A 17,810-nucleotide genomic window follows, 5' to 3' on the forward strand; every position below is an offset into this window, starting at 1 on the left:
CTTCCTGCCTTAGAATATATGCTTACGGATCAGAAATGATGTAGTTGTCAGCAGCAATGAGGTGTGGATGGAAGGGGATACCACGTAGAAACTGCCCTTGACCTGTGTCTAGGGCCAGAGTGACAGATCCCAGTATATCCTGTCTGAATTACTGGCTCCCTCTTTCTTCTCTTTTCTTACAGCTAAATCAGAGTATTTATTGATTTAATACACATGCCATTGAGATCCTCTTATGTCCAGGCACATTGGAAATTCAGATTTAAAAAAAAGTTCCTGCCCTCCAGGGGGCTAGAGACCAGTGTGGGACACAGACACGCAAGTCCACAGCGATCATTAGGGAAGGAAATGTCACATGGGTGTCAGGCCGGTGATTATAAGCACTTGGAGGCGGTGTGTTTCGGGGGGTGGTCTGAGGAGAATTGAAGGCCCAGGGGGAACAGTGTGGACATGTGGACGCCGGTGGGTGGGTGGGGGTCCAAGACCTCCCACGAGCTAAGCACTCCTGGGGCAGGGGACTCGTGAGAGGGATGGGAACGAGGACTCCAGCATCTGTTGGACCTGCCCTGTGCCCACTTGACCCCACAGGAAACCACCACTGCCACACTGGTTGGGCTTACCTTGTGCCATTAGACAGTTAGAGGCAGCCATGTCATCCTCGCTGCGGCCCTGTGAGGAGCTGTTATACTGTCCTCACTTACTGGGAAGGCAAATGACTTGTCCAAGGTCACACAGCCCGTGAGTGGCGGAGCATGAATTTTTGTGCTTGTGTGCAAGTGTATCCTTTTCCTTGTTCAGCTTCCAGTTCCCCAGTGCCTCTCTGTGCCTGGCCCTTGCCCCAAGGAGCTTTTGGTGCAGGGCAGGCGGGCCTAGCACAGGTACAAGTGGTGGCCTGTGCCGTGGGGCCATGCCTTGGCTGGGCTGGTGCCTCGGAGATGGCCTCCGGGCTGATGGAGGTGCCAGCCACCCCACCCGCCCCACCTCTGGTTGGAAGTTGGCAGAGGGCAGGGACGAAGTCCAAGGAGGTTTCCCTCCCCAGCGAGGACTCCATTGGGAGGGTCTGATGGGAATGCGGCCGGATTAGCTGGGCTCTGTCTTGGTTTGTCGGGAAACATTTTCATTGGATGGGTACTCCCCTGACATCGCTGCCCTTGGCGCGGGGTATTTCTTCTCTCATGGCCTTTCTCCTCCTTTTTCAGGCCTTTCTAGAACGTTACCTCAGCGCGGGCCCCACCCTGCAGTATGACAAGGAGCGCTGGCTCTCAACGCAGTGGAAACTGGTTAGTGATGAGGCTGTGACCAACGGATTGCGGGATGGAATCGTTTTCGTCCTGAAATGCTTGGACTTCAGCCTTGTGGTCAATGTGAAAAAGATTCCATTCATCGTCCTCTCCGAAGAGTTCATAGACCCCAAATCTCACAAATTTGTCCTTCGCCTACAGTCTGAGACATCAGTTTGAAAGTTTTATATTTGTGGCTTTATTACAAAAAAAGAAAAGAATAGAGAGATATATATAGATATATATATATGTATACCAGAGCGGCATCTTTTTTATTGTTATTCCTTATCGCTGACTGAAGCTGGCAGAGGAAAGACCAGTACCCTTCGACCGTCTGCACTTTACTTGGAAGGAAGCAGGGGGTGTCCGCCCTGGAGAAAAGCGACGGACGACATCTGACTTGTGCGGATGGGACGTCTCTCGAAGCTGTTCGCTGGCATTGCTGTGACAGCTGTAAACCAAAGCGGAGCCGGTGGTTCCTGGGAGCCTCGCCTGACGGCAGCGAGCCCCCGCCTTCCGTCCAGGGCCACGCTGTCCTCTTGCTTCCGGCCCACCCCCCTCATCGACCTCCAGGGGGACGCGTCTTCATTCTGTGTCGGGAAACCAGACACGACGTGTCCACTAGATGCTTGTGTCTGCGAATGTCTGGTACCACGTCACCCACGGGAGCTGCGGCCCGTTCCGGACAGGCCTGCCTTCATCTTTGTTCTTTGTTGCCTTAGGTTCTGCTGAGAAAGGTCACCACGAAAAATGGGCACTATCAGCTGACAGCTCCGAATGATTTTATTTTGTTTTCTCCCCAAAGAGAAAAGCCACCCGTCCTGTTTCTGACCCTGTTTCCCTAGGTTTGAGCAGGGGGCCCCTTCTTGACCCCGTGACGGTGTGCGCATCTCCCTCCCTCCGCCCTTGCCCGCACACACCCCACCCCCGGCTGGCTGGTGTCCCTGGCTAGTGAGCCCAGCCTGCAGAGCTGCCCAGGACCCGCTCTTGTGTGCTCGTGGGTTCTGCGCGCTGCCTCCCGTGGGTGTCATGGAGTGTTCGCGTAGGGAAGCGTGGGATGCCAACCAGGTTGAACACAGGGACAGCAAGCCTGCCAGACTGTCCCTTTTAGGCTGCAGCAGGAGCCGCCCCCCTCCCAGTTCTCCTCCCCACTGCTCGCAGGGACCAGCGGGGAGGACTTACACCTCGACTCAGGGACTGGCAGGTGCAGCTTGGAGCCTCCCGTTTCCCGGGGAGAGAAGTCCTCACAAAGCTTCGTGGCGAGCTGCCCTGCCAAGGGAGACCAAACAGTGCCCACTGCAGTGACAGCTGCTGCTGTCCGGCCCCTGATTTCTGACCACCATCACTGTGCAACTCATGACCTCTGCCACTTACTACCAGGGAAGGGGCTGCTTTGGCGCTGGTGTTGGAGGTCCTTTTAGTTACTGGTGAAGTGGGGAGAGGGAATGGGTAAGCAGCAGAGCCTGGGGAAAGGAAAGGTAGGGAGCCAATCTTAGGATCCTGGGGGGGGGGTGGCAAGGCGTGCTCGCGGAACCCCGCTGTGGGGGAGCTCTTGTCTGCCTCCATTTGCCTTCTTGTATCCATGGCCAACCTTTACGGAGTATTTGGCCTTACTTTTAAGGGATCGGGAGTAGCCAGTCACCTCGCTTTAGACGAGGAGGACACTGTCCATGCTCTCTGAGTTCGCGAGGACCCTTCCTGGTTTGTGCATTCCAAAAGTGGTGCAGTGTTTATGTATCTTTTTTTAAAATCAAAATGGGCTTTGGATATTTGTAAGACACCTGTACCTGCAAAAGTAAATAACATTCTTGAACCAACAGCCTGCAGCTCGAAAAGATGTGTTGGAACAGAAGAAAGGAGGAGCCGGTCCTTATGGCGTGGAGCCAAGATGCGCTTTGTGGCGACGTGGTTCTGTGGATGGAAACACATACCATGTAACCATGGTGCTTTTGTTCTTCTTCGTTTTTGAACTGGACATTCCTTAGGCCGATGATGTCTTTCTCAGGAAATATATTTTGGGAGATAGGGCAAGGGATGGTGAAAGCGTCTGGACTTTGGTTGGGTCATGGGTGTCATGCCCCAGACCAAGCCTTCTGCATCAGGACCCCAGCAGCTGGAGATGCTGTCAGTACGTCCTCTAGGTCATACACAGAGCATGTAGTTCACGACAACACTATTCATCTGCGTTCTAAAATACTGTGCTCTCGCCCTGTCTTAAGTTGCCAGGCCAGAAGGGGTTAACGTGGAGTCATTGCTCTGGTGCCTGTATTCCCAGCAGGGTGGAGAAAGGTTTAAAATAAGGAATTTCTTTTCTCTCTACCCCCTTCTTTCTCCCCCAGTTTTTGCATAGGAGAACGTCAGACTTTCTGAAATTATTGTTTCGGTTTTAAATTGGATATCGATTTTTTTTTTACACGGACTTTGTATTGAGTCCCTTTTGAAAGAATAACAAAATAAAATGCAGGATCTTTGTATAAAGCCTTTGCACTTTCAAAATCTTAATAATCTGAGTGACTGGTACAGTGGGAACAGTGTAAATGGCATTAAAAAGATTTAAGGTTTCAGAAAGCTGCATCACCCAGTCGAACGTGATGCGTTTTTATTTCAGTCCTTGGAACCAATAGGCCATTCTTTTTAAAAAGAGGGTAAACTGCCCTAGGGCTAGTGAAATATGTGAGACTTCACACTGGAGGAGGCAAGATTTCATTTGCCTTAAATGTTTATAGATTTTCTATAACTTTCAACCCAAGTTATTAAAACGTGAATGTTAAATGTTCGGAGTAGGAGACGAATGACGAGCGAGCGCAGGCCTGAGATCATTCCCTCCCCTGGCGGTGTTTTAACCGGTGGCTAACTATTGTTCCTTCGTGTATACTTCTGAAGGGGATGATAATTTTTAATCATCCAGGAACTGAATGTGAAAACATCTGCATGCTTAGCGTTGGAAGGAACTTTCCCTTTTTATAGTTCACCCATCCTTTGCATTATCCGTGAGGTCAGAGTGTGTAGTACTTTCCCTAAAGTTCACCCTACGGTAAGCCCTTGAGAAAATGCTTGAGCAGGTTTTTGCCCAGCTGTCATCATCCCCTTCTCCCTCTCTGTCCTTCCCTTTCAAATCTACAGACAGGATGAATTCTGTACAGAAGTGCGTGGAGGTAGGTGGCCCCCCTGGGGGGGGGATGTCTGTGCGAATGCGCGCATCACACTGGGGTTCTTTGCTGGAGTTGGAGCTCCTTTTCCATGGGGAGGTGGTGGCTGGGCTGGTGTGTGGGGGATGAGATGAGGTGTCCCCCTCCCCTTTCACCGTACTTGGTGGCTTCCCTTCGTTTTGCACACATGTATTTAGATACAGCTCTAGCTCTGCGGCAAGCCCCCTGCCTGTGGGGGTGCCAGACGTCATGACCCTGCCCCCCTCCCCCCACCCCCATCCACACCGGGGGACGTGTTAGTCACTCTGTGAAACCAGGAGAATCAGGTCCTTTGTTCACACTCCCTCTGGCCAGGTCCTGCGATGTCAGGCTCCCTAAATGGGGACGCATGCGTGTTGGTGGGTGTGCGTTTCCATACATGTGTGCATGGCTCTGAGTGTAATTACCACATGGACGGCACGTCTGTATATTAGCGGTCTGAACATCTGTGTCGTCTGTCGCTGGTGGGTGTCATGTCAGGTAACACAATGCATGTGTTTGTATGGGTGTCTTCAGAGTGTGCCCTATGCTGGAGAGATTTCCTAACGGCACCCGTCTTTTGGAAGGCTGCTCTAAAGCCGGTTTACTTCTCCCTTGGCTCCTTTATTCCTTTCCCTTCGTTACACTGGCTTCTCCCCAGGAGTAAATGGCTTTAGCCTGGAAGAGTCTTCTGGAAAGCTTGATGTCCTGCAGGCGATCCATTAGACTCTTTCTTGCCCATCAGGACCCTATGACGTGAAAACAGCAAGAAACAGAGAAAGGTCAAGCTCTGTGATAATTACTGCTCCAACTTTACTACCCTGGAAGCCTTACTATATATTTCTCAATATAACTTAAAAATTGAGCTTCATAAAGAAAAAATAAGACCGATGACTAAAAGCACAGAAATGTTAACATAATATTTAAGTCATCCAACAGAGATACTTCCTGCGATTGTAAAGTGATGTAAGTATTTCTAGGTAGCATTTATGCTTTATGGATCTTGTTACAAAAAAAATAATAAATCACTACTGTGAATTTACTATGTAACCTTGTGGTCATATTCCATCACAAATAAAATATGAATTGTTCTGAAGTCCACAGCACAGTTCTTGCATGGTCTTCAGTGTGGTAGTGAGCCCGGGTAGCTTAGACACTACGCTGAAGTTGCCATTTGCACTTTAACCAAGGGGATGCTGAGATCATTAGATCTCAGGTCATGTTTTTGACAAAACGTATTCCGGTCAAATGAGGAAGAGAAGGGTACCAACACATATTTATCTGGTGTTGTGTGTTTAGGTGCTGTTCTAGAATGTGAACTCCTTTGAGGCAGGGTTCTCTCAATTGAACAGGTGAGGAAGAAGATGATCACAGAGGAGGGGACTTGTCTCGGATCTCCTGGCTAGTGAACGGGATTTCAAATCTAACGTCTGACTCCAGCCCCTTGCTCACTGCACCTTGAGGTGTGATCTAAATGATCTGGTGTTTTGGAACGTGAGGACACTTACCTGGAATCAGAACCTGGGGTGAGATTTCCTGTGAGGTGGTGGGATCCCGTCTGTCCTTCCACTTTGCACCAGAGCTGTGGCCCCAGGGGAACCTCTCCATTGTGCTGGCAGATTTCTCGGGATTTCTAATTGAAAGAACTTGAGAATGCTTTCCCCCAGGAAAACCAGCCCCGCCAGCACCACACCTGCTGGTAGACCCAGGGACTGTGGCTCGGTGGCCATCCTTTGCTTTTGCCCCTCTGACCCTCCGCCCCGCCCCTGCTGGCAAGGGCAGGCAGGCATCTCGGGCCTTGGGCGCAGGGAGCTGGGCAGGGGCGGACCTGGCCTCTTCCCAAGCTGAGGAAGCTTCTTGTTGGTGCTCCATTGCCCTGGTTAGCAGGCGAGAGGGACCACCTGCAGGCCCAGCCCCCAGAAGTCTGGAACTGGGGTCCCCTGGCCTCCCTCCTTGACCTTTGTGTTCTCAGCAAGTACTTGCATCCCACTGTTTTCCCCCACATCTGCCCTCATGAGTTTTAACAGAATAGACATAAAACAGAAGTCTGAAAACACGGTTTTCCGCTCCTCCAAGGTCTTTAAAGTTTTGTTCTGTTGCGCACAAACTGCCGTTTTCTCCCGGGCTGTTCACTTTCCGTGGAGCACAGGAACACGAAGATGATACTCACTTCTCAGCGTGGCTGCTCATTTGGAATCAGGACACATTTTCAAAGGGTAGAAAAGACATGATAAAACTGATAAAATAGAATCTGGGGACTCGGCGACTCTCCCTTGCCAGGCCCTTTCCCATTTCTATTTAGATAACCCAATCTGCTTTGTTTCACCTGTAGAATAAATCTCTTTAATGGGTTGTTTTCGAGTCTCCCCAGTATAACAACAGATCTCTAACATCCGAAGCAATACAAGAAAAGGTCACTTCCAATACGACACTAAAAATCTACAATTTATATGTCTCGCAGCTTGAAAACACCAGTGTTTTGTCTTAGTGGGATAAAAGTACTCACTCATCTTCAGCCTGGGGAACAAATGTGACAAAGCCCAGACTTCTATCTGAAGAGTGTCTTTGGCACTTCTCTTGGCACTAAAATAATATTTTCATAAAAATATTTGAATGTACGTTTGTCTGGTTTTGTATTCGCTTATATTCATCGGGGCCTTCCCTTGTACCATGAGCTTTTGCTCTGAAGGAGCTGATCACTTAGGAGTTGTTAAGCCCAAAGCCTAGGAAAGCTTCATCTCTGAGGCCCAGCAACTGTTTCTTGGGGAATTCGCATGGGACGCAGGCAGCTGGTCTGTGGGTGACAAGTCTAGTTTAACTCACGTCGTAAGGAATTTAGACCGTTGCACATTGTCACCATTCCAGGGGCCAGGTAGAAAGAGGTGGCAGTGGCTTTTCATCTGCCAGTGCCCCTCAGTCATAGAAATAATGGAATGTTCACTTAATGTTGTTCCTTTTTTTTAAATGTTGTTCATCATTCTTAAAAGAAAAAGAAACGTAAAATTCAAACGCTGGTAATTCCTTATTTTTATAATGGATTCACTGTGGGCTTTAGTTATATAGCGCAGTCTCCCGAGACCCCTGAATTATGACATTAGCCAAATGTGATTTCCAAGCAGTTGTTTCTGAGCACAACTGTTGTGGAGAGTACAGGACGCTAGCCAGAATGAGGACGGGTGGATACTGGCTCACTGGGGTGGTCAACATAACTCGCCTTGTGAATGACAGTTTCTCAACCAAGATGCCAGAGGGAAGGCCAGGGATGCCCAAATCAGGTCTTCTTCAGAGAAGTTCATTGGACAATTGCTGTTGTGTTGAAAGAACTTTTCACTTCTGGGTCTCAAACCCAGAAAATTCCGCAACAAACCATCTGTCTCTTTCTGATGGAGTCAGCACTGTTCGTGCAAAGATGTGGCCAGAGGTCTTTGTGGTCTTTCTTAGTAGTTAATACTGCACTTTGTAACCAGGAGGGGCAGTTCTGCTCATCAGTCTCTCCTCCGTCAGTATGTATGTAGGATTACTGGCATAAGCGGGTGGTGGGCTCTGCTGCAGCATTTCAAGCATCTAAATGAATGATTCTACCAGCAGCCATCTGCACAAGCTCGTTTACAAACGTTCGTAAGGTGTATGCTATGAAATGTCTTCTCATTGTGACGTCCATCAGTAACAATGTTAGCGTTTACAACTGACGTGGTGTACCTGGCAGCCAAGTCACTTGGTCCCCTTTTGGGTCCCCCTTCTCAATTAACTATAAAACATTTTACATGTTACATTTTTTTATACTGTACAACTTGAAAAATAAACTGAAATCCCAAATTGTATTTTGCTTCTTTTTTTCATGTGATTATTTCGATGGAAAAAGTTGTTTGCTTTTTTCGGGAGCGTGTTCACTCTTGCATAATTTTCATACCCTCTTAAAGACAGCCTGTCAAGGGGCGCCTGAGAGGCTCAGTTGGTTAAGCGTCCAACTCTTGGTTTCAGCTCAGGTCATGATCTTAGGGTCCTGGGATTGAGACCTGCATTGGGCTCTGTGTTCAGTGGGGAGTCTGCTTGAGATTCTTTCTCCCTCTGCCCCTCCCACTCACTCTCTCTCAAGTAAATAAATAAATCTTAAAAAAAAGGTCTGTCAAGTTTCTATGAAAACCAAGATAATTATGATAGATTGAATCAGAAAGTGGATTGTCATTGTAACAAAAATGATCTGTTGCAATCATTATATGCTTAAGAGAATATTTTAAATGAATAGATTACTGAAATTTAAAATCTTAGGCTCTACAAATGAAGATGAAATGGGCCTTTTGAATAAATCAGCAAGTGAATAAAGATCTTTGAGTCCAGTAAGGAGGAAGAAAAGTGTCAGACCCTGGATTTGTGAGGGGGTGAATATTGGATTGTTTTGGTGAGTGGCTTGGTAATTCAATTTTGATTATCGATGGATTTTAAAACAGGTCTATTTAAAAGGAACTTGATAATATGACAAAGAAATGTTGGTGGGGGTAGGGGGCACCTGGCTGGCTCAGTTGGTAGAGCATGCGACTTTCGATCTTAGGGTCGTGAGTTCAAGTCCCACATTGGGTGTGGAGCCTACTTAAAATTAATTTTAAAAAATGTTGGAACTTGCCTTCTGCTACACTCAGCTATTTTTTATCTGTATAGGGTACTGATAGCACACAAATTCTTATCTATTCCATGGACAGGGGCTAGAGAAAGCAATTGATTTGAAGATATTCATTGTATAGGTTATCGATAAGCTCTGTTTCTGTGGGCCATCGGCCAAGATGTGCAAAATTTATATCTGCCCAAGCAAACCCTGCTAGGGAAAAGATTCGAATTGACTGCAGACATAAGCCAAGGACTCTTCTCTTTTTCATTCATTACTCTTCATACAGCTATAGGGCTTTGGAAGAGTTTTGAGACGACCAGACGATAAACTATCAGATTATGGACGTGGAGTGAGGGGTATCAGGATGGCACCAATTAAGTCACTGTCGGTGCACCCAGGGACAGAGGTGGGGCCCACTGGCTACAGCATAGCAACGGCCAGTACCCCAGCTTCCAGAGACTGGGCAATGCCCTGTTGCTGCCAACGTGTCATGCAAACATCTTCTAGTTATATAGGCTAACGTGGACATGGAAAAACAAAGCTACGCTTGACCTTTGGGTGTGTTCTCTGTATTTACATCTCAACGAGTAACTGAGGTTCTGAATATTTGTAATAGTTCAGACAAAATAATGATGACACAAGGTACTTTAAACATTTTCCTTTTCTAGATGTTTGCTCAGGCCTCCGATCTCACCTTTGCCTTCTGGGATCTGCATGTACTAAACACACTTTAAGGGTCCATTTATTGACTCTGTGAATGAATGAGTGAATGAGAACATGAAGATGTACTCAGCACGGAACCTACCATCTGTAACCTAATCATCTATGGTTATTTTAGGGGAATCCCTGAGATTTTGCAGGATCCTAAAGTTAACAGTAAGAATTCTAGCCGTCACTACTCTGAAGAGTTCAGATTGGTAAAATACCAGGTTCATTCAAAAGAGGTCCTTGCAAGCATTTGGGCCTGCAGATAGAGTAAAATAAATGTATGGGCACTTAGGTGGCTGAGGGCATTCTGTTCCCAGGGAATGGGGCCTGGGACTTCTGCTGTCAACCCCATGCTGCTTTGCTTGCCATCGTGATGCCTGTATTTCTAGGAGACTTTGCTGACCTGGATAAAGGGCATCGCACATCAGAAACTCCTCACTGAGCCAAAGAGATACTGTGTTCTGATTTTTTAAAATAATCCCAATTTGCTATTCTAAGCAGATCTGAACAGATGATACCATTGCCAAAAAGGTCCTGGTTGACTTTTGATAATCACTAGCATATTTTTAATGGTACTAAGAGCTTTTGATAATCACTAGAATATTTTTAATGGTACTAATCACTGTTAAATTAGCTTTACATAGGGCTTAGAGAGTACTTAGTCAAACAAGTTTACTAAGTACCTATCAGAACTTAGGCACTGAGGCTAGAACAGAATCCCCTCAAGTCTTTTCCCTAAGCAGACACGCATGTGTGATACATTGTAACTTCTGTAAGAGCTTTCTACACACACAGTAAGTACAGTGAGGGCTCAGTGGGTGAGTGGCCAATTCACCTGGGGTACGACTAGAACAGTCACAGAATGTACCTTAGTTTACACTTCAGGTAATATAGGTGGGAGTTTGCCAGGCAGGCACAGATGGGGAAGGACAAGCATTCTAGTGGATGGAATAGCATGAACCGAGGCTTGGCGTTGTTAAGGAGCCAGGCAGCTTCTACCAGCTTCTGATTGTGAGAGTAGAGGAGGCAGGTGGCTGGGAAGCATTGTGAGAGATGAGGCTGGTGAGGTGGACAAAAGGCAGCTCACACAGACCTTGAGTGCCCTGCGAAGGAAATTGGCTTTTACCAGTTACATTCTACACCCGACTCCCTGGCCTGGTGCCAGGGGTGCTGACTCAGCTTCTGCTAAAATAACAACTGGGTGCTATATTCCCAAATGAGGCATGTGGACGCCCTAATCCAAGACAAATACTCCATGCATGCAGCAGAAAGTGCCCCATTCAGTCCGATGCTTTCCTACTCCAGGAGCCCAAGCATCGCCAGCAGCAGCAGCCCCACTCAGACTTCGCTTTCGTCACAGGGAGGAGAGGCACTTGGAGGACTTTTGGTTTTACAAGACCGGTCCCTTTTCTCCTCCCCAAACTCCCACCACATGGCCCAGCTCTACATTCAGCAGTCAACAACCTCTCCATTCATAGCTCACTCTTCGGCCACTTAGTCTTAAAAAAAATTTTTTTTTCACACCTTCTGGGAATAGAGAACCATTGAAGAATTTGAAGCATGTGTGAGACACGATCAGCTTCTCGTTTTAGAAAGATCACTTGATGGCAGCATGCAGCTGGAAGGGGGACGCGAGAGCAGTTGGAAACTTGTGGCAAGCCAGGTGAGAGACTGTAAAGCCTCCGTTACGCAGTGGGGTGGGCGCAGAGGGGAGCACGGCACCTGCTCCCTATTCAAGGCAGAAGCGGGACCCAGTGGAATGGCGCTAAGGTTTCTGGCTTGAGCACCGTCGGTGCGGGGGGGGGGGTCTCTTCCCACCTTCTCTGCTTCTACAAAGACGGATCTTTTCCTAAACGCTGCGGTCCTTTTGCCTAAACCTTACTCCCGTCCAGAGGTACAGTGAGTTACCTGGTTAGTAGGCAACAGCCCTTTGTCCATGTTTCTTGGGGTGAAATTTTTGGGGTGAAGTGACAGTCTGGTTTTTTCCTCCTCCCTTCCATCCTTGCCCGCTGAGCGGTAATGGCATGGGTCCGCTCTACAAGTCTGACACCCTTGAGTGGCCTGCAATTGGAGGTAGGAAGCTGGGAAGCCCATTTGCCTCACCTCTAGTCTCCAAATTTCTGTTCTTCTATAATAACGGTGATTATTACCTATTATTATTAATTATAAATGTTACACTGCTGACTTCTTGACCTAATTTTGGGGGGATCCTAAAAGCCCAAAGCTGTGTTGATCCAAGGTCCCTATGGGAACTCCAGATGAAGTTGTTCCGGAGAGACAGTTGGGGTGAGGACTTTGGAAACAGGACGGCCTGGCTAGAGACGGATGATGTTGGTAACCACAGGCTGGGTGAGATGACCTGGGGGACTGGACGAGCTTCAGTCCCCGCCCTGGCTTGTGTCAGTCCCCGGTGACCCATTCTAAAATGCAGACAGTCGGGCCCCAGCGTGGAAGTGGCATGTCACGGTGTCTGGGCTGGGGACAGACGTCTGCGTTTGCTAAATTAGCTCGGCAGACAGTACTCTGATGCTCACCGAGCGGGGCTCAGACACCCTGGGGAGAGTGGGAAGGTGGAGGGCAGAGCCCCAGGACCCAGCCGCACTTCGGAGGCGGGTGTCTGCACGTCTCAGGGACTGGTGATCAAAAGCTACTTAGTAATGATTGATGACAAGTGACATTATTACCTGTGTGGGCTTCTCGCATTATAGGAATTAGGGCCTCGACAGTACAGAGCCTTATGGAAACAACAAGCTTGTTTCGAGTTATGAGATGTTATTTTTTAAAAATCCACTCGGGGGTGGGGGGGGAGCCTGGGGAGCCCAGTCAGTTGGGCATCTGACTCTGGTTTCGGCTCGGGTTGTGATCTCAGGGTCCTGGGATCAGGCCCTGCATCAGGCTCTATGCTCAGCAAGGCATATACTTCTCTTCCTCCCCCCGTACACATGCTCTCTCTCTCGCTCTCTTGCTCTCGCTCTCAAATAAATAAATAAATAAACAAATAAATCTTTAAAAAAAAATACACTGAAAATGGTGGTGCATTCTTGGTAACACAATGAATTTTTTTCCCCAATAGGATGGCCAGACCTTGCAGTTCTAATTAGCCTCCATTTCCAATACGGGATAAGGTGATTATGGCCTCCTAGAAGGAAAGGAGAAAGAGTATCCTGGAGTAAGCAGTGAGAAGGATTATGGGAAATTCACTTGAGTCCATCTCAGGACACTATCTGAGGAAAAGAAATGGAATCCTTTGATTGATTAATTTAAGGAATTTAACGTATAGTCTAAGTCCTTGATTTAAGTATAAAAATGGGGTTATATTTATACTCCTCTAAAGTGTTTGTGTGACCCAGGGACAATTACTTGGGCCCTCTGCATCTTAGTTTCCTCAACTGTAAAATGGGGATAATAACAAGACTTATTTCATGAGAACTTTGTAAGAATTAAATGACACAGTACTTGTAAAGCACATAACCTAGTGCTCCAGGCATGTACCAAACATTCAATAAATACCAGCTTAAAAAGGTTTGGACCAATAACTAAGCAACACTACTACTTACAGAGAGTACTAGCTTACGACTCAGTACTTCTTTTTTTTTTTTTTAAGATTTTATTTATTTATTCGACAGAGATAGAGACAGCCAGCGAGAGAGAGAGGGAACACAAGCAGGGGGAGTGGGAGAGGAAGAAGCAGGCTCATAGCAGAGGAGCCTGATGTGGGGCTCGATCCCGCAACGCCGGGATCACGCCCTGAGCTGAAGGCAGACGCTTAACCGCTGTGCCACCCAGGCGCCCCTCGACTCAGTACTTCTAACATGGGAGTACCACAACACGATTTAACTTAATGCATATTACTCAGGTCTCTGAACAAGGGAATTTTCCTGGGCTGGAGAATAGACCACTTTCATGACAGACCACATTGCTTGGCTATTTGAAAGAGTAGCTTCAAAGATTATTTTGAAAATGTACGTCCCCAGGAGCTTATTAGAGGTGTGGTTGGATCTGGCTAGACGGCAGCACAGTCCAGCTGGGGAAGTGTTTGCCTTGCTTTTGGAGGGAAAGAAATAAAAATAAGGAGGCTTGTAAGCATTGTTACCCAACAGTGCTGGGGAATTATAAATATTCTGGTTATCAATTATTCACCTACCAATTCAATAAATGAGGGTCTACTTTGTGCTGGACAAAGTGCTGGCTGCTGAGTATACAAAGATAAATAAAGTCCTTGTCTCCGAGAAGGCTACAATTTAGCGAAAGGACAGACAGGTAAATATGTACTACAGTTTAAAGCACAATTTCCATGATTGGGGGTATGTGCAAAATGCCCCTTCCGATCACCTAGACAAGTGGATACGTGCTGATATCACTCTTCCGATCTGGGACACCATGAAGAGGAGGAGAATTTAGGGGAGAAGGTAATGAGTTGGGGTTTCGCTCTGTTGTTTGAATCACTTGTGCAATCTCCAAACCAAGATGAATGAGTGGATCTAAAACCAAGAGAGTGGTCAAGTTTAGAGACCCAGACTTGGAGGTCATTAGCACACAGGTGGTAGCTAATGGGCATGGCAGTAGTAGTACCCGGGAAGAATGTTAGAGTCGAGAGATACTGTGAAACACTATCATTTAAAAGGCAGGCAGGGGAAGAGGGGCCGGAAAGGAAAACAGAGAGGGAACAGAGAGGTAGGTCGGGAACCAAGAGAGAATGAGCAGGGTGGGAAAAACCAAGAGAGGACTTTTAAGATAGTCTTAATATTTTCAAAGTATAAGTTTAATGACAGAGTTAGTTGGCTACTATTCCATAAAAGGATTACTCTATTTCCAAAGAATTTGCACAGTGTCTTACACATGTGTTGAAAGATTGAGAAAATAAATTAGAACATAATAAGGCACACTTAATGCTAAAACTACTGAGCACAACGTAACTTCTAGATAGGTTGGAAGGCACTTGGGGATTTTCTCAGTACCTCAGGGCACCATTTTGAACTCTAGCTGTTGTCCTGCTCAAGTGTGGGAGGGCTGACAAGTGGAACATTGATTGACCTCTGGATAAACCAACTTGCACTCCCAATGGGAGGACTCACTAGCAGCAACAGAAAAGGGTATCCAGATCCCAGCTCAGGCTAGGAAGTCAGCTGACTCAATCAGGGGCACGAATCCAGCAGAAAAAATTAAAAACCTTTAATCCTTCCAGTTCTCCCACTCTCTTGCTTATAATGTGAGACTCGTCACTGAAGGGAAGTTCAGAAAGCAAATCAACCTCCTGCCCATACCCTAACATACTAGAAATAATTGTGACACCTGTACACATGGGTTTTAAGGCCTCCTGATAGGTATCCAAACACTTGGATCTGAGTTCATAATGGTGTGACATACACTTGAAATAATAAGTTTAATAGAGCCAAGAGAACCTGATTTAGAAACTTGTTTCTAAGGCTGAGCCTTTCCTAAGAGGGAACCTCTTGCCTTAAGGTGGGATCGTCACTGATGTTCTAGGCACAGGGGCTAAATGGATTAATCGTGGGTCTCCCTGGGCTCTGACTGTTAGGTCACTCTATGCTTGAGTTTGCCAGCCGTCAATTCTGTTACCGTCACATCAAAGACAACAAGTAAACTTGAGTGGAGGTGTCAGGGGACTGTTGGCCCCAGACCTCCAGATTCCGGCACTGCCATGACCACTGATGGTCTGGCTTTTCCAAGACAATCAAGACAGTCCACATGGGAATAATTCCCTGATTGTCCCTGCTGAGCGGGATTACTATGTTTAGAGGCATTTGCTGAATGGTACAGCTCCCGATGAGAAGGGGGTAGGAAAAGGGATGGGAAAGGGGGATGGAGCTGGTGGGAGAGGGCTGGGGCTGCTGGCCGCCCCCGGTGCTGTCTGCATGGGAGTGGGCAGCTGTGATTGTGCTTTCATCCACCACCCAGAGTCCGGGCTACTCGTCATCGTCATCACTGTCGTCATTAGACTCCTCGTCAGAATTCTCGCCATCATCATCGTCATCCTCATCGTCGTCATCCTCGTCATCCCCATCTTCATTGTCGTCATCTTCAGTGTTTATCTTTCCAGAAAGCACATCCTCGATCCAGTCCTCCAGCTCCTCAGCCGTGGGCAGGTCATCATCATCAGGGATCTCCATCCAGACACTATCCGCCTACAGCGAAGGACAGAGTGAGTGAGTGAGTGAGTGAGTGAGTGAGTGCTGGAAGGACCAGCCAGACCAGAGGGTTCCAAGCAGCCGGGCCCAGTCATCAGGGACATGGGCACACTGTTTCATGGGAACACCTCCATGCAGAACGCTATGTGTAGCAGCCTGCTCGTGCAATGTCAAAGGAAACCTCTATTCCAGTGTGTGTGTGCGTGTAATTTGCCCACAAAGGTCTCTGGGGAAGGAGAGGGGTGTGGAGGCAAGGTTGTGGAAGGCTGGCAGGTGAATGAGCCAGGCCCAGCACACTACGACCGGCAGTTGCTCCCACCCTGCCCTTCCTTGAGATGCCACCTCCCCTACTACCCATCTCGAATGTCTGCCTTGCCTCCCCACCCTGGAGTAGTTCCACCAGATCACAGCCCTGCCTGGTGGATTCCCCTTCCCACGCTAACCCACCTGCCCTCCTGAGCCCCGCCAGTAGGGTGATACTGTGGAAAGTGCTGGGGGGTGGGAGCTAGCCCAGGATTGGGGCAATTCGCAGGGGTATTGAAATCAAGTATTATTATGAACCATAACCATATTTGCACTGTTTTTTCCCTTCTGATGTCATGAGCATATCTACAAGATACCTACATAATAACAACAAACATGTCTATGACGTTTCTGGTGGGATAGCCGTGAAACTATCACCAAAGCTTCCCTCGGGGAATGGGAGTAGGAAAGGGATCAGGGCAGTGGGAGATGCTTCTGCTTTTCACCTTCCAGCCTACTGTTTTATTTACAAATGTTTTAACTGGAGTAAATTTTTAAAATTATTAATTATTATTATTAACTTGAAAAGCAGTGTACAGAATAAATACATGTAGAATGCCCCAGGTGACTGGACACCTACCAACAGGCTAACAGGACATTGCTCACTGGCCCCCATCTGCAAGCATTTCCACCACAATTAATTATGGCTCTACTTTTTTTAAGTCATCTTTCAGCTTTTATGTCCATGTTTTCCTGTTTATCCCCTCTATTAGCTTTTCTTTTTTTATTGAAGTACAATTAACATACAGTGTTATATTACTTTTAGGTGTACCATATAATGGTTCAACAATTCTTTTTTTTTTTTTTAATTATGGCTCTAATGACTTCTCTGTGCCCATCTCTTTCTGTCCATTGCTTGCTCATTATCTGCTGTATCTGTCTCCCCTTCTGTTTTGCTGTGGTGGGGCTGTATCAGCCGTCGAGACTGAGGTCTGAAATTCCTCAGGCTCTGCCGGTCCACACCAGCTGTTCCCACCCTCACTCAGTTCAAGGGTGTCTGCACGGTGAGGAGCAGCCCCCCTCCTCCTCCGTGATCTTCCTCCTGCCCCCCTGTAGCCCCCCCCAATCACCCACTGTGCAACTGTATCTTCACGTGTGGGCTCCTCCGCATAAAAAGAGTTTGTTGTTGGGCTTTAGGAGAAAATACAGTTTACTTGGCTGGAAAGTTCCAAACAGTCAGTAAAACAGGATGGGCTGGCCTCACAAGCAAGAAAAGGTGCCCATGCATTTCCCAGGAAGTGCCCATGGAAGACAGTCCTGAAGCCATAGACTGGGACTGGCTCAGAGACTAGGCTCCGGGCCACACTGGCAAGTTTCCTGAGCTTGGGCAGGGCCGAGGGTCCTGCTCCTTTCAGGGGAGGCTAGACTCCTGTACATGGTGTCGCAGCCTGGGCTGCACGGCAGAAAACAGGACAGGCTGAGGGTGACTGATGAGCACGTGCTCATGGGGTATACTCACGTCTGTCACATTCACCACCCCAATCTGGGGCTTGAATAGATCGATCTTGAAAGTCTTTTCCCAATAGGCGACGAGCTGAAGCAACAAAAAATAAGATTAGACAGCAGGCAGAGGGCATTCCCTGTCGAAGCCACGTGCTGTGGC

The 17,810-nt window shown here is 47.6% G+C and overlaps 2 protein-coding genes across 2 annotated transcripts in view; one reads left to right on the forward strand and one right to left on the reverse strand.

Annotated features, from left to right (window-relative positions):
* Positions 1-5,540, forward strand: part of VANGL1 (VANGL planar cell polarity protein 1) — a 50,783-nt gene extending 45,243 nt beyond the window's left edge. The window contains exon 8 of the mRNA XM_034654155.1: positions 1,197-5,540. Within this exon, the coding sequence (XP_034510046.1) occupies positions 1,197-1,457 (261 nt within the window). The 3' untranslated portion in view covers positions 1,458-5,540. The remainder of the gene's footprint in view (positions 1-1,196) is intronic.
* A 7,914-nt stretch (positions 5,541-13,454) lies between these two features.
* Positions 13,455-17,810, reverse strand: part of CASQ2 (calsequestrin 2) — a 62,518-nt gene continuing 58,162 nt past the window's right edge. The window contains exons 10-11 of the mRNA XM_002925309.4: positions 17,667-17,741; positions 13,455-15,901 (exon numbers count right to left, since the gene is read on the reverse strand). Of these exons, the coding sequence (XP_002925355.1) occupies positions 15,683-15,901; positions 17,667-17,741 (294 nt within the window). The 3' untranslated portion in view covers positions 13,455-15,682. The remainder of the gene's footprint in view (positions 15,902-17,666; positions 17,742-17,810) is intronic.

The sequence above is a fragment of the Ailuropoda melanoleuca genome, chromosome 2 (genome assembly GCF_002007445.2).
Source record: "Ailuropoda melanoleuca isolate Jingjing chromosome 2, ASM200744v2, whole genome shotgun sequence".
Taxonomy (NCBI): domain Eukaryota; kingdom Metazoa; phylum Chordata; class Mammalia; order Carnivora; family Ursidae; genus Ailuropoda; species Ailuropoda melanoleuca.